The sequence below is a fragment of the Heptranchias perlo genome, chromosome 7, assembly GCF_035084215.1.
Source record: "Heptranchias perlo isolate sHepPer1 chromosome 7, sHepPer1.hap1, whole genome shotgun sequence".
Lineage (NCBI taxonomy): Eukaryota > Metazoa > Chordata > Chondrichthyes > Hexanchiformes > Hexanchidae > Heptranchias > Heptranchias perlo.
Window position 1 is genome coordinate 72537681 of NC_090331.1, and position 16191 is coordinate 72553871.

Sequence of the window (16191 nt, forward strand, 5' to 3'; positions counted from 1 at the left end):
TCCTGGGATAGCAGAACTGTCATATGAGGAGAGATTGGGTCGACTCGGCCGGTATTCACTCGAGTTTAGAAGAGTGAGAGCGGATCTCATTGAAACGCATAAAATTCTGACAGGGCTAGACAGACTGGATGCAGGGAGGATGTTTCCCCTGGCTGTGGGATCCAGAACGAGGGGTCACAGTCTCAGGATACGGGGTAGGACATTTAGGACTGAGATGAGGAGAAATTTCTTCACTCAGAGGGTGGTGAACCTGTGGAATTCTCTACGACAGAAGACTGTGCAGGCCAAGTCACTGAATATATTTAAGAAGGAGCGAGATAGATTTCTAGATGCAAAAGGCATCAAGGGGTATGGAGAGAGAGCGGGAATATGGCATTGAAGTAGAGGATCAGCCATGATCATATTGAATGGCAGAGCAGGTCGAATGAACGAATGGCCTACTCCTGCTCCTTTTTTCTATGTTTCTATGTTAACCGACTTACATTGAGAATCATGAGCGTGTGTACAATTACAGCATTGAATCAAATGGGATTTTTGCATTTCTACATGAGCAATATAACCACTTCAAAGCTGAAATGGTGAACATTGGAAATGGATTACACTATAATTTTGTTTTCTGATGTGATTTTCAATGTTTGTACTTTAAAAAGCAGTTACATTCCCTTGGAGTTGAGGACGAGAGTGAAGCTGGACTAAATGCTGTGGATATTTTTACTTTAAAAGTGCCTGATTCTTATTCCAGGTTTCCTTTAGTCAACTGAGATGATATAGAAATGAGAACCTTGGATTTCATTCATGGGACAAGCAGCCCTCATTCATAGTGACTTACATTTTGATGCTCACTTTCATGAAGTCCATGCATTGTATTGTCAGTCTCATGGACAACATTCATTCTTAAATCTGCATTTACTGAATTGAAATCAATTCATTAGCTGAGATCAAAGAGGTAAAATACTCGGCATGAGACCCCAGCCTGAGATTTCCATGAGCTTTCACTGTGATTTCCACCATTATCCAAATATAAATGACAAACTTGTTTGTTAATTAGAGGAGATTTTATTAATCTTAAGACCACTTCAGAGAGACAAAATCATGTTTCTCAAGAACAATCTAGAAGTCCCTCATGCGCCTGAAAGATCCGATAGTTGATCTGTAGCCACCCCAGTCACTGAATCTCCTGTATTCACCGGGTCTCATGAAGTACTGACGGCCTCTGTAGTTGGGATGTTCATAGAAGGTCCAGTAACCGTCCATCACATGGCAGGAGTGAATGTCACGGTAGCGGAAACAATCGTAGACAGATGGACAGTCATCCATGAATTCCATCATCTGTCCTCCAAAGTCAGGCCTCTCGTAAATCCTCATTCTGTAGTTTCCACCTCTGTACTGTAATATAAAAAGATCATATTAGTGAAGAAACTATAAAGTTTCAGTGTCTAGAAAGACTGCCTCCTGGTGAGAAGGGAGCTTAAGAAAGGTTACAGATGATGTTTCTGAAAAGCAAGAGACCGTTCAGTGACATCTATTGAAGCAACTGATTCTCTCCTAACTGAAGTCACCAAGCAGCTCTTGTGTAAATGATAAGATAAGATGCCTAAGTTCTGAGACTCGCTGTAGGTGGTATTTTTACATTCCAAACTTCCAATCGAACAATTAGGCATTCAATTCTAATTGGTTAATTATTGTGAACTAATTCATCCAATTATATTCCCGTATCTTATTGAAACTTTAGACTGTTGTACAGATCACATGTTACCCTGTTTTTTTTATATTGGTTCATAGATCTAGGCGTCGTTGGCAAGGCCAGCATTTATTAACAATCCCTAATTGCCCTTGAGAAGGTGGTGGTGAGCCGCCTTCTCGAACCGCTGCAGTCCGTGTGGTGAAGGTTCTCCCACAGTGCTGTTAGGTAGGGAATTCCAGGATTTTGACCCAGCGACGATGAAGGAACAGCGATATATTTCCAAGTCGGGATTGTGTGTGACTTGGAGGGGAACGTGTAGGTGGTGCTGACCCCATGTGTCTGCTGCCCTTGGCCTTCTAGGTGGTAGAGGCCGCAGGTTTGGGAGGTGCTGTCGAAGAAGCCTTGGCGAGTTGCTGCAATGCATCCTGTAGATGGTACACACTGCAGCCACAGTGTGCAGGTGGTGAAGGGAGTGAATGTTCAGGGTGGTGGATGGGGTGCCAATCAAGCAGGCTGATTTGTCCTGGATGTTGTCGAGCTTCTTGAGTGTTGTTGCAGCTGCACTCATCCAGGCGAGTGGAGAGTATTGCATCACACTCCTGACTTGTGCCTTGTAGATGGTGGAAAGGCTTTGGTGAGTCAGGAGGTGAGTCCATTGCCGCAAAATATCCAGCCCCATACCTGCTCTTGTAGCCACAGTAGTTATGTATGCTGGTCCAATTAAGTTTCTGGTCAATGGTGACCCCCAGGATGTTGATGGTAGGGGATTCAGCAATGGTAATTCCATTGAATGTCAAGTGGAGGTGGTTAGACTCACTCTTGTTGGAGATGATCTTTGCCTAGCACTTGTCTGGCATGAATGTTACTTTCCACTTAACAGCCCCAACCTGGATGTTGTCCAGGCCTTGCTGCATGCGGGCATTGGTGAAGCAGTTGAAGATGGTTGGGCCCACGACACTGCCCTGAGGAACTCATGCAGCAATGCCCTGGGGCTGAGATGATAGGCCTCCAACAACCACTACCATCTTCCTTTGTGCCAGGTATGACTCCAGCCACTGCAGAGTTTTCCCCTGATTCCCATTGACTTCAATTTTACTCAGGCTCCTTGGTGCCACGCTCGGTTAAATGCTGCCTTGATGTCAAGGGCCGTCATCACCTCTGGAATTCAGCTCTTTTAAGTTTGGATAATTATACTCTTAAGAACCAAGCTGTGTATCTTTATTATTATAAGAAATATCAGGTCATTTAGATATAATACGCACAAAGCTTGACTAAATGTGAAAAAAGTTGAAGTGTTTTCCCAGTTGACATTGACAAACTCAATTGCTCAGCAAGTTGTTATTAACTTGTCCTCAATCTGGGTAAAATATACAAACCATCAAAGGTAACTTACATATGGGTAGGTGCGACATGACCCGATGCTGTCATTGAATCCCATCCAGCGCTGGTAGTCAGGATATTCTCCTCTGCTCAGAACATACTGGTATCCCATGTAATGGGGTCTCTCATAAAGCACCCACCAGTCACTCTCAACACGGATGGAGTTGCAGCGGCTGAAGTAAGAGGACAGGTCAGCAAAGTCAGTACTGCACTCGTAGTGCCGACCCTGGAAGTTCCTGTCCTCGTAAAAGATGATCTGTGGAAAGATATAGATTTGCAAATTAATATTTTCTCAAACTAGGAGATTGAAGAGTTATAATACAAAGTATAAAATCTGAGTTCTCCTTGCCTTTCCCATTTTGAGCTCACAGTTAGATTAGTAACTGACTGAATGTTTCACTGCTTCACACAGCTTGGTATTTATATGTTGGGCAGAAAGGCCACTCTGGGCTGTATCTTTGTTATTCTAATGATTCAGGATTTAAAATCAGCAAAAAGCAACAAAGCACATGTTGCATTCATTGTAGAAAAACACCTGAAAGATGCCTGATGTGTCATTTATTCTTTCCTCTTTGCCTTCCTGTCATTTTAATTGTTGCTGAACAAAGCAGTTCTGGAACAATCTCAGATCCAAAGTGACCCAGGTCTCTTTCAAATGGTTTGGTGTAACTGCCTGGTTCTGCTCCCAAACTGGCCGAGGTAAAGACAAACGTATCCAGAGCATGTTCCTTCGTTTATTGCCTTGTACACATCTGATTGATGTATAATTGCGAGTGAGTTTAGTTTCCAGATTGCGCCACTGCCCCCTCCCAAAAACCTTCAGACAATGATATCACAGCCAGCACCAATCTGATGACATTATTACCTTCATGTGCAGCCATATTAATACAAACATACGAATTAAGAGCAGGATTAGGCCATTCGGCCTCTCGAGCCTGCTCTGCCATTTGATAAGATCATGGCTGATCTGATTGTGACCTCAACACTAATTTCCTATCTACCTACTATAACCTTTGACACCCTTGTTCATCAGGAATCCATCCAACTCAGCCTTAAAAATATTCAATGACCCTACCTCCACCGCTCTCTGAGGAAGGGAGTCCCACAGACTCATGACCCTCTGCGAGAAAAAAATTCTCTTCATCTCTGTCTTAAATGGGAGACCCCTTATCTTTAAACTGTGGCCCTTAGTTCGAGTCTCTCCCACAAGGGGAAACATCCTCTCAGCTTCTGCCCCTTCTGTTCCCCTCAGGATCTTATATGTTTCAAAAAGATCACCTCTCATTCTTCTAAACTCCAGTCTATACAAGCCCAACTTGTCCAACCTTTCCTCATATACATAAGTTAAACCCCTCATCCCAGGAATCTGTTGAGTGAACCTTCTCTGAACCGCCTCTAAAGCAATTATGTCCTTTCTTAAATAAGGAGACCAAAACTGCACACGGTATTCTAGATGTGGTCTCACCAATGCCCTGCACCACTGTAGCAAAACATCTCTACTTTTATATTCCATTGCCCTTGCAATAAATGACAATATTCCATTTGCCTTCCTGATCACTTGCTGTACCTTCATACTAACTTTGAGATTCATGTACTCGGACACCCAGATCCCTCTGCACCTCACAGTTCTGCAATCTCTCCCCATTTAAATAATCTACTGCTTTTCTATTCCTCCTGCCAAAGTGGACAAGTTCACATTTTCCCACATATTGTGGGTGGTGTATATTAACACAAATTACAGATCATACTTTGTTTATTTGGTTTACACAGTGTCTTGTAAAGAAACTTCCTGTCTGCTTTTTTATTTTAACGTTCAGGACAACAAATAGGAAAATTCAAATAAGTAAGAGAACAATAGAAAGTTAAGATGTGGAAAACAACGTCAGAGATTGAAAGTAGCTTTCAGCTTTGTTTGTCCCGACGGCAAAGTGTTAAAGACCAGATAGGTCTCCTTGGAGATAACTTGGAAAAAAGGATGTGAGATCACTATACTTTCCCAGAGATCACTGTGCTTTTCCATAGATCACTGTACTTTCCGAGATAACATTATGCTTCTGCATTGACCGTTTTAATCTCGATGGGATCATTCTACTTTCCCAGAGAACACAATACTTTCCCAGAGAAGACTGTATTTTTCCAGAGATCGCTGTGAACTCCCAGAGATCACTATACTCTCCCAGAGATCACTGTACTTTCACAGAGATGGCTGTACTTTCCCAGAGATCACTGTATTTTACAGAGATCACTGTACTTTCCCAGAGATCACTGTACTTTACAGAGATCACTGTACTTTCCCAGAGATCACTGTATTTCACAAAGATCATTGTACTTTCCCAGAGAACACTGTAATTTCCCACTGCCTTTTCCTGTTAATTGAGGAGTGATCCAGTTCGATTTTGAGCTCCCTCAAAGCAGCACAACTTGGCTTGGGAACAAGGTTGTGCAGAGGATTGTAGCTGTGATACTTTGGCCCCAAACCTTTGCTGTATTTGACCCATAAATCTTGAAGCTTATATAAGGGGGGGAAAGTAGACCAATGATTAAAAACAGATAAGAAACATTAATCATTGATCATTATTAATGTCACTGACCTGAAGAAGGTCACTTCCACACAGAATATCAATTATGTCTTTTAATAAAAATATTATTGAGGTTGCATTCCAAAAAGGAACCAGTTGCAGAGTTGTGATTGATTTGGCAAATCGTGCAAATGAGCACCTTACCTGACTGAGTGCAATAACAGAACCTCCTGTGATTCATAAATTTGTATTTTACCAAACGAGCAACCTTTGTACTCGGGGTAGTTTAGAAGCAGCTCTGTCAGTTAAATCACTACATTTTTAAAATAAATCGTGGAATAAACAAAATACTGAGGGTGGAATTGACTTTCTGCACCTGATAAGTAAAAATAAAGAATACAGGAAGTGAAATTCGACATCTCGATTTTTATTATCGTAAAATGTTAATGCACGACAGACTCATGACGTGCCTAATTGTATATATTCTGCTGTGTGTTAAACCATGTTCTATGTATTAATGCCAATAAGTGGTTCCTGAAAACATACAAACATACAAAAATGAAGGGTAGGAAAAGACCAGCAGGTCCATCAAGCCTGCCCCACATGCATGATGGCTGGAGCATCACAAATGGACCTATCCTACCTCCCCAAAGCCATGTTATCTCCTGCGATCTCCATCAATCCACTGTGAGACCACAACTTGTCCTTCACAGTGGAGAAGAGCTCAGTGATCCAAACCTTCTCATTATTTTCACTGCCTGCTCTCTCAGGTTTAAGGGCTGGTCTCCCAGGCGATGTCGGAGCAGAGTGCACTTCAATCAAATCGACTCTCCATTAGAAGTGTCATTTTGCTGACTGCAAGATTGCCAGGATTTCATGAAAAATCCTTCTCACAGTCCACGCAATAAGTTCACTGGAAATATTATTCCTACTGAGTTTTGAGTTGTACAACCGACCTACAGTGAGAACCACGAGCGTGTGTACAGTTACAGCATTGAATCAAACTTGATTTTTGCAATTGTACAATGAGCAATATATCCACTTCTTCACTGAAAGTGGTGAACATTGGAAGTGGATTTCACTATAATTTTGTTTTCTGATGTGATCTTCAATGTTTTTACTTTAAAAAGCAGTTACATTCTCTTGGAGTTGAGGACGAGAGTGAAGCTGGGCTAAATGCTGTGGATATTTCTGGTTTAAAAGTGCTTGATTCTTATTCCAGGTTTCCTTTAGTCAACTGAGATGATATAGAAATGAGAACCTTGTATTTCATTCATGGGACAAGCAGCCCTCATTCATAGTTTTGATGTTCACTTTCATGAAGTCCATGCATTGTATGGTCAATATCATGCACAACATTCATTCCTAAATATGTATTTACTGAATTGAAATAAATTCATTACCTGAGATCAAAGAGTAAAATACTCGGCCTGAGACCCAGACCTGAGATTTCCGTGAGATTTCTCTGTGATTTCGGCGATATTCCAAAATAAAGTGACAAACTCATTTGTTAAGTAGAGGAGATTTTATTAATCTTAAGACACTTTCAGAGAGACAAAATCATGTTTTTCAAGAACAATCTAGAAGTCCCTCACGCGCCTGAAAGATCCGATAGTTGATCTGTAGCCACCCCAGTCACTGAATCTCCTGTATTCACCGGGACTCATGAAGTACTGTCAGCCTCTGAAGTTGGGATGTTCATAGAAGGTCCAGTAACCGTCCATCACATGGCAGGAGTGAATGTCACGGTAGCGGAAACGATCGTAGACAGATGGACAGTCATCCATGAATTCCATCATCTGTCCTCCAAAGTCAGGCCTCTCGTAAACCCTCATTCTGTAGTTTCCACCTCTGTACTGTAATATAAATAAGATCATATTAGTGAAGAAACTATAAATGTTCAGTGTCTAGAAAGACAGCCTCCTGGTGAGAAGGGAGCTTAAGAAAGGTTGCAGATGATGTTTCTGAAAAGCAAGAGACCGTTCAGTGACATCTATTGAAGCAACTGATTCTCTCCGAACTGAAGTCACCAAGTAGCTCTTGTGTAAATGACGATATTTGGAGGGGTCGGGGGTCATCGCGAGCGTCCGTGATGGTTGGGGGCAGGATCGTGGTTGGGGGTTGGGGGTCTGCGATCGTTGAGGGTGAGCAGAGATCGGGGGCAGAGATTCCTGACTGTGGGGAAGGGTCGGGGTTCGGGGGCACGTGTCCGCTATCATTGGGAGACAGGTCGGGATCATCGCGGGGGTTCAGTGATCATTGGGGGTTCGCTGCAGGTAGGCTGGTTGGGCCTGGGGGAAGCACTCCTGCTCCTCCGAACCCACAAGCTGTGTCAGAAAGGCACCTATCTGTTAGTCTCGGACCTCCTAGCCTCCTTTCAAGTGGCATAAAAGAGAAGCCCCGGAAATCCCAGCCCCTCGGGGTTGAAATCGGAAACTGTGGAAAATTGGAGGCCTGCAGTGTCAATGAAAGGTTTTAAAGTCTGACCAGCCTCCTGGGAGTGGCTTGGCCACCCACCTCCTCATCCCACCCCGGTAAAAAGGTGGAATGGGGGAGGGTTAGGGGTGGGTCTGAAATGGTTGAGATTTTAAATGCCCCCACCACTCCCAACCCACCCGTTTTTCATTACTAAAAGCGTGCCCAAGATGTCACCTAGTCTTTTAAGTTTGGATAATTAAACTGTTCATAACCAAGCTGTGTATCTTCATTATCACTACAAATATCAGGTCATTTCGATATACCACACACAAAGCCTTAATACAAGTGAAAACAGCTGAAGTGTTTTCCCATTTGACATTGACAAACTCAATTGCTCAGCAAGTTGTCATTAACTTGTCCTCAATCTGGGTAAAATATAAAAATCATAAAAGGGAACTTACATATGGGTATGTGCGACATGACCTGATGTTGTCATTGAATCCCATCCAGCGCTGGTAGTCAGGATATTCTCCTCTGCTCAGAACATACTGATATCCCATGTAATTGGGTCTCTCATACACCACCCACCAGTCACTCTCAACACGGATGGAGTTACAGCGGCTGAAGTAAGAGGACAGGTCAGCACAGTCAGTACTGCACTCGTAGTGCCGACCCTGGAAGTTCCTGTCTTCATAAAAGATGATCTGTGGAAAGATACAGATTTGCAAGTTTATAATTTCTCAAATTAGGAGATTGAAGAATTATAATACAGAGTATAAAATCTGAGTTCTCCTTGCCTTTCCCATTTTGAGCTCACAGTTAGACTGAATGTTTCATTGCTTCACACAGCTTGGTATTTTTGTGCTGGGCAGAAAGGCCTCTCTGGGCTGTATCTTTGTTATTCTAATGATTCAGGATTGAAACTCAGCAAAAATCATCAAAGCACATGTTGCATTCATTGTAGAAAAACACCTGAAAGATGCCTGATGTGTCATTTATTCTTTCCCCTTGGCCTTCCTGTCATTTTAATTGTTGTTTGAACAAAGCACTTCTGGGACAATCACAGATACAAAGTCACTCAGGTCTGTTTCAAATAGTTTGGTGTAACCGCCTGGTTCTGCTCCCAAACTGGCAATGAAGACAGAGATATCCAGAGCATGTCGATTCGGTTATTGCCTTGTACACATCTGGTTGATGTATAATTACGAGTGAGTTTAGTTTCCAGATTGCACCACTGCCCCCTCTCCAAATCCTTCATTCAATGATGTCACGGCCGGCATCAATCTGATGACACTATTGCCTTCATGTGCAACCATATTGTGGGTGGTGTTTATTAACACAAATTACAGATCATACATTGTTTATTTAGTTTAAACAGAGTCTTTGATAGAAACTTACTGTCTGCTTTTTTGTTTTTAAGTCAGCGACAACTAATAGGAATATTCAAATAAGTAAGAGAACGATGGAAATTTAAGATGTGGAAACCAACGTCAGAGATTGAAAGGAGCTTTCAGCTTTCTTTGTCCTGAAGGCAAAGTGTTAAAGACCGGAGCGGTCTCCTTCGGGATAACTTGGATAAAAGGATGTGAGATCATTGCACTTTCCCAGATATCACTGTGCTTTTCCATAGATCACTGTACTTTCCCAGAGATCACTGTAATTTCCCAGAGAACACTGTGCTTTTCCATGGACCATTTTAATCTCTATGGGATCATTGTACTTTCCCAAAGATCATTGTACTTTCCCAGAGAACACTGTACTTCCCAGAGATCACTGTATTTTTAAGACATCACTGTGATCTCCCAGAGATCACTACACTTTCCCAGAGACCACTGTACTTTCTCAGAGAACACTTTACAACTGCCTTTTTCTGTTAATTGAGGAGTGATCCAGTTCGATTTTGAGCTCCCTCAAAGCAGCGCAACTTGGGTTGAGAACAAGGTTGTGCAGAGGATTGTAGCTGTGATACTTTGGCCCCAATCCTTTGCTGTATTTGACCCATAAATCTTGAAGCTTATTTTCGGGGGGGAAAGTAGACCAATGATTAAAAACAGATAAGAAACATTTATTATTGGTCATTGTTAACGTCACTGACCTGAGGAAGATTACTTCCATAAAGAATATCAATTATGTCTTTTAATAAAAATATGACTGAGGTTGGATTTCAACAAGGAACCAATTGCAGAGTTGTGATTGATTTGGCAAATCGTGCAAATGTGCACCTTACCTGACTGAGTGCAATAGCAGAACCTCCTGTGATTCATAAATTCGTATTTTACCAAACTAGATACCTTTGTACTCGGGGTCGTTTAGAAGCAGCACTGTCAGTTCAATCACTACATTTTGAAAATAAATCGTGGAATAAACAAAATTTTCAGGATGGAATTGACTTTGTGCCCCTCATACGTAAAAATAAGGAACACAGGAAGTGAAATTCGACATCTCGATTTTCAATATTGTGCAATGTTAAGCCACTACACACCAGTGACTTGGCCAATTATACATATTCTGCTCTGTATTAAACTCTTGAAAACATTCTATGTATTAATGGCAATAAGTGGTTCCTGAAAACATACAAACATACAAAAATGAAGGGTAGGAAAAGGCCAGCAGGTCCATCAATCCTGCCCCACATGCATGATGGCTGGAGCATCACAACTGGACCTGTCTTACCTCCCCAAAGCCGTGTTATCTCCTGCTATCTCCATCAATCCACTGGGAGACCACAACTTGCCCTTCACAGTGGAGAAGAGCTCAGTGACACAAACCTTCTCATTATTTTCACTGCCTGCTCTCTCAGGTTTCAGGGCTGGTCTCCCAGGCGATGTCGGAGCAGAGTGCACTTCAATCAAATCAACTCTTCATGACAAGTGTCATTTTCCTGACTGCAAGATAGCCAGGATTTCGTTAAAAATCCTTCTTGCAGCCCATCCTCGAAGCACCCTGGAAATATTATTCCTCCTGAGATTTGACTTGTATAAAATCGAGTTTAAAATCTTTTAAAATCTAGTGTTAATTGCTATTAACTGTTAAGTATGATCGACTGTTGAAGTTCAATTTTAAACTTTAAATTTTTAACTTTCTCAGGCGAAAGCAGAGACAAACAAGCAAGCTCTCCTACTGGAGAGCTGCTGTCGTTAGTTAATTGGTTAGCTGGATTAAACTGGTTCCTGAAAGAGTAGCAGAGCAGGGCTGACTCATCTGAGTCACAAACAGTGGAAATAACAGGGGCCTGTGAGTGCAACGGCACTGAGTGCAGTGGGGACAGAGTGAGAAACTTGAGAGTTTGGGAAGTGTGGGAGTTCGGTGAAGTGGGGGAAGGAGGTGCTGCTTTGCCTTGCTTTTCCTAACTTTTTCCGCAGAGCAGCGGCAGACCTGAGCAGCAGCAGACTGAGGACAGGATAAAAGCAGCAGCATAAGACCATAAGAACATAAGAGATAGGAGAAGGAGTAGGCCATTCGGCCCCTCGAGCCTGCTCCGCCATTTAATGAGATCATGGTTGATCTGATTTTTACCTCAACTCCACTTTCCTGCCCTTTCCCCATATCCTTGACTACCTTGCTGATCAAAAATTTGTCCAACTCAGCCTTGATTGTGTTCAATGATTCAGCCACAACATCTTTTTGGAGTGACCCTGTATTCTGAGATGATGCCCCCTCGTTTTAGATTCCCCCATGAGGGGTAACATCCTCTCAGCATCTACCCTGTCGAGTCCCCTCAGAATCTTCTATATTTCAATAAGATCTCCTCTCATTCTTCTAAACTCCAATGAGTTCAATCTTTCCTCATAAGACAACCCTTCCATACCCGAAATCAACCTCGTGAACCTTCTCTGAACTGCCTCCGATGCAAGGATATCCTTCCTTAAATAAGGGCACCAGAACTGTACGCAGTACTCCAGGTGTGGCCTCACCAGCACCCTGTACATTTGTAGCATGACTTCCCTGCTGTTATACTCCAACCCCCTAGAAATAAATGCCAATGTTCCATTTGCCTTCCGGATTAACTGCTGCCACCTGTATGTTGACTTTTTGTGTTTCATGTACGAGGACACCCAGATCCTTCTGTACAGCAGCATTTTGTAGCATTTCTCCATTCAAATAATATTTTGCTTTTTTATTTTTCCTCCCAAAGTGGATGACTTCACATTTTCCCACATTATATTCCATCTGCCAAATTTTTGCCCATTCGCTTAACCTGTCAGTATCCCTTTGCAGACACTTTGTGTCCTCATCGCAATTTGCTTTTCCACCTATCTTTGTATCATCAGTAAATTTGGTCACATGACACTCTGTTCCTTCATCCAAGTCATTGATATATATTGTAAATAGTTGAGGCCCCAGCACTGATCCCTGCGGCACCTCAATAGTTCCAGATAACCATTTTGAAAATGACCCTTTTATTCCGACTCTTTGTTTGCTGTGAGCTAGCCAGTCTTCTATCCATGCCAGTAAATTTCCCCCAACACCATGAGCTCCTATCTTGTGCAGTAATCTTTGATGTGGCACCTTATCAAATGCCTTTTGGAAATCCAAATATACTGCATCCATTGGTTCCCCTTTATCCACCCTTCCAGTTACTTCCTCAAAGAACTCTAATAAATTTGTCAGACATGATTTCCCCTTCACAAAAACATGTTGACTCTCCTTGATTGTATTATGAGTCTCCAAATGTCCTGCTACTACTTCCTTAATAATGGATTCTGGCATTTTCCCAATGACAGATGTTAGGCTAACTGGTGTATAGTTACCTGCTTTCTGACTCACTCCCTTCTTGAATAGGGGCGTTACGTTTGCGGTTTTCCAATCCGCTGGGACCTTTCCAGAATCTAGTGAATTCTGGAAGATTACAACCAATGCATCCACTAGCTCTGCAGCCACTTCCTTTAAGACCCTCGGATGCAAGCCATCAGGTCCAGGGGACTTGTCAGCCTTTAGACCCATTAGTTTACCTAGTACTTTTTCTCCAGTGATAGTGATTGTTTTTAGTTCCTCCCCCGACTTTGCCCCTTGATTTTCTACTATTATTGTGATGTTATGAGTGTCTTCGACTGTGAAGACAGATACAAAATATCTGTTCAATTCCTCTGCCATTTCCTTGTTTTCCATTATTATTTCCCCAGTCTCATCCTCAAAGGGACCAATGTTTACTTGAGCTCCCCTCTTCCTTTTTATGTACTTGCAGAAGCTTATTTTTTTCAGCAGACCTGCAATCAGAGAAAACTGCAGTGTGACGTCACAGGTGAGGCAGGTAAGTAATTGGTAGTGACTGTGGGCTAAGTTTTGAGTTAACATATAGCTCCAACTAAATTTTAAAAACTAAACTTAATTTAATTAATCTAATAAATTAAACGAGGAAAATAATTTGTTTAACTCTACATTAATTCAATAAATAAAATAATGGGATAAGAGATGTTTTGCTGCAGCAATATGTGGGAGCTTATGGACATTTTTGTCCAGGGTGACTACATCTGCAGGAAGTGTCTGCGGCTCGAGGAACTTCGGCCTCAAGTTGAGGAGCTGGAGTTCGAGCTGCGGATGTTGCGAGACATCAGGGAGGGAGAAAGCTACCTGGACCTTTTGCTCCAGGAGGCAGTCACACCCCTTAGTTTAGATACTTTAGAACTGACAAGTGGTCAGGGACAGGAGGGTGTGACTGTGAGTGAGGCAGGTTCGGAGATCCAGCAGGTAGTATTGCAGGAGCCTCAGTCCCTGCGTTTGTCCACTGGATTTGAGGTTCTTGCAACCCTTGTGGACAAGCGTGGGACTGCGTGGAGGACGAGCAAACTGACCACGGCACCGTGGTGCACGAAGCCGTTCAAGTGGGGGGAATAAAAAGGAAGGTGGTTGCAGTAGGCGACAGTATAGTTAGGGGGATAGACACTGTTCTCTGCAGCCAGGAGCATGAGTCCCGAAGTCTATGTTGCCTACTCGGTGCCAGGATTAAGGATATCTCCTACGGGCAGGAGAAGAACTTGGAGTGGGAGGGGGAGGACCCAGGTGTCGTGGTCCACATTGGTACCAATGACATTGGTTGGACTAAGTGAAAGGTTCTACTGAGAGAGTTTGAGCAGCTAGGGACTAAATTAAAAAGCAGAACGACAAAGGTAATAATCTCTGGATTGTTACCTGTGCCACGAGCAAATTGACATAGGGTCAATAAGATCAGAGGGATGAATGCGTGGCTCAAAGATTGGTGTGGGAGAAGTGGGTTTCGATTCATGTGGCACTGGCACCAGTACTGGGGAAAGAGAGAGCTGTTCCGTTGGGTCAGACTACACCTGAACCATGCTGGGACCAGAGTTCTCGCAAATCAAATAACTAGGGAGATAGATAGGGCTTTAAACTAAATAAGGGGCGGAGGAAGGGTCCCGCTGGAGAGAAATCCAGAATGTTAAAGAGTAAAGACAAGGAATCAGTGCAGCAAAGTGATTGGGGTAAGGATAACCAGATTGTGTCAGGAAGGGACAGACCGTACAAACAAAAGAGTGCACTAACAAATAGAGTCCGGGTAAGAAAAATGGTAATAAGACTAATGGGGCTAGAGTGCAAAAAAATGTTAAGATGTCTAAAAATGTTAAAAAGACAAATCCAAAGGCATTGTATCTGAATGCACGAAGCATTCGTAATAAAGTAGACAAATTAACAGCACAAATAGATGTAAACGGATATGATATAATTGCAATTACAGAGACTTGGCTGCAGGGTGACCAAGGCTGGAAGCTGAATATCCAAGGGTTTTCGATATTTAGGAAGGACAGACAAAAAGGAAAATGAGGTGGGATGGCATTGTTAGTAAAGGATGAAATCAGAGCAACAGTGAGAAAGGATAATGGCTCAGAAAATCAAGGTTTAGAGTCAGTCTGGGTGGAGTTAAGAAGCATAAAGGGGCAGAAAACACTGGTGGGAGTTGACTATCAGCCTCCAAACAGTAATGGTAATGTAGGGGATGGCATCAAACAGGAAATTAGAGATGCATGTAATGAGGGTACTACAGTAATCATGGGTGACTTTAATCTACATACAGACTGGCCAAACCAAATGAATTCCTGGAGTGTGCACGAGATGATTTTTTAGACCAGTACATTGAGGAGCCAACCAGGGAACAGGCTATCCTAGATTGGGTATTGTGCAATGAGAAGGGATTAATAAATAATCTTGTTGTGCGGGTCCTTTAGGGAAGAGTGACCTTAACATGATAGAAGTCTTCATTAAGATGGAAAGTGAAGTAGTCCAATCCGAAATTAGGGTCCTAAATCAAAACAAAGGAAACAATGAAGTTATGAGGAGTGAGTTGGCTTTGATAGATTGGGAAGCCTCATTAAAATGCATGATGGTGGATAGGCAATGGCTCACATTTAAGGAACGAATGCATGAATTGGAACAATTATACATTCCTTTCTGGCGCAAAAACACAAAAGGAAAAGCGGCCCAACCATGGCTAACAAAAGAAAATAAAGATAGTATTGGATCCAATGAGGAGTCATATAAAGTTGCCAGAAAAAGCAGCAAGCCTGAGCATTGGGAGCAGTTCAGAATTCAGCAAAAAAGGACCAAGGGATTGATTAAGAGGGGAGAAATAGAGTACGAGAGTGAACTTGCAATGAACATAAAAGTGGACTCTACAAGCTTCTACAAGTATGTAAAAAGGAAAAGATTAGTGAAGACAAATGTAGGTCACTTACAGTCAGAAATGGGAGAATTTATAATGCGGAACAAATACTTTGGTTCTGTCTTCACAGAAGACGACACAGAAAACTTCCCAGAAATGCTAGAGAACCAAAGGACAAGTGAGAAGGAGGAATGAAAGGAAATTAGTATTCGTAAAAACATAGTGCTGGGGAAATTAATGGGACTGAAAGTCGATAAATCCCCAGGGCCTAATAAACTGCATACCAGAGCACTAAAAGAGGTAGCCATTGAGATAGTGGATGCATGAGTTGTCAGCTTTCTAAATTCTATAGATTATGGAACAGTTCCTGCAGATTGGAGGATGGCAAATGGAACTGCACTATTTAAAAAAGGAGGGAGAGAGAAAACAGGGAACTACAGATCGGTTAGCCTCACATCAATAGTCGGGAAATTGCTTGAGTCTTTGATAAAGGATGTGTTAACCGGACTCTTAGAAAATATCAACGGAATTAGACAAGTCAACATGGATTTATGAAAGGGAAAGCATTTTTGACAAAC

General features: G+C 42.4%; 1 protein-coding gene and 1 pseudogene across 1 annotated transcript; both read right to left on the reverse strand.

The window, feature by feature from the left end:
- Positions 1–1110: 1110 nt before the first annotated feature.
- LOC137324029 (gamma-crystallin S-1-like) lies at positions 1111–4655 on the reverse strand. Its single transcript, XM_067988199.1, has 3 exons — positions 4632–4655; positions 3078–3320; positions 1111–1386 (listed from the first exon to the last, which is right to left on the reverse strand). Exons 1-3 carry the CDS (start codon positions 4653–4655, stop codon positions 1111–1113), a joined length of 543 nt encoding a protein of 180 aa, XP_067844300.1.
- Positions 4656–7163: 2508 nt separating this feature from the next.
- On the reverse strand, positions 7164–10265 carry LOC137324030 (gamma-crystallin S-1-like; annotated as a pseudogene).
- Positions 10266–16191: the final 5926 nt, after the last annotated feature.

What these genes read in the sequence shown, in the direction of transcription:
- LOC137324029 (XM_067988199.1), bottom strand. Translation starts at nt 4,655, where the DNA reads ATGAATCTCAAAGTTAGTATGAAG. An exon ending in ATCTCAAAGTTAGTATGAAG is followed by an intron (nt 3,321 to 4,631) that starts GTACAGCAAGTG and finishes ATCTTTCCACAG; the next exon opens with ATCATCTTTTACGAGGACAG. An exon ending in CATGTCGCACCTACCCATAT is followed by an intron (nt 1,387 to 3,077) that starts GTAAGTTACCTT and finishes TTTATATTACAG; the next exon opens with TACAGAGGTGGAAACTACAG.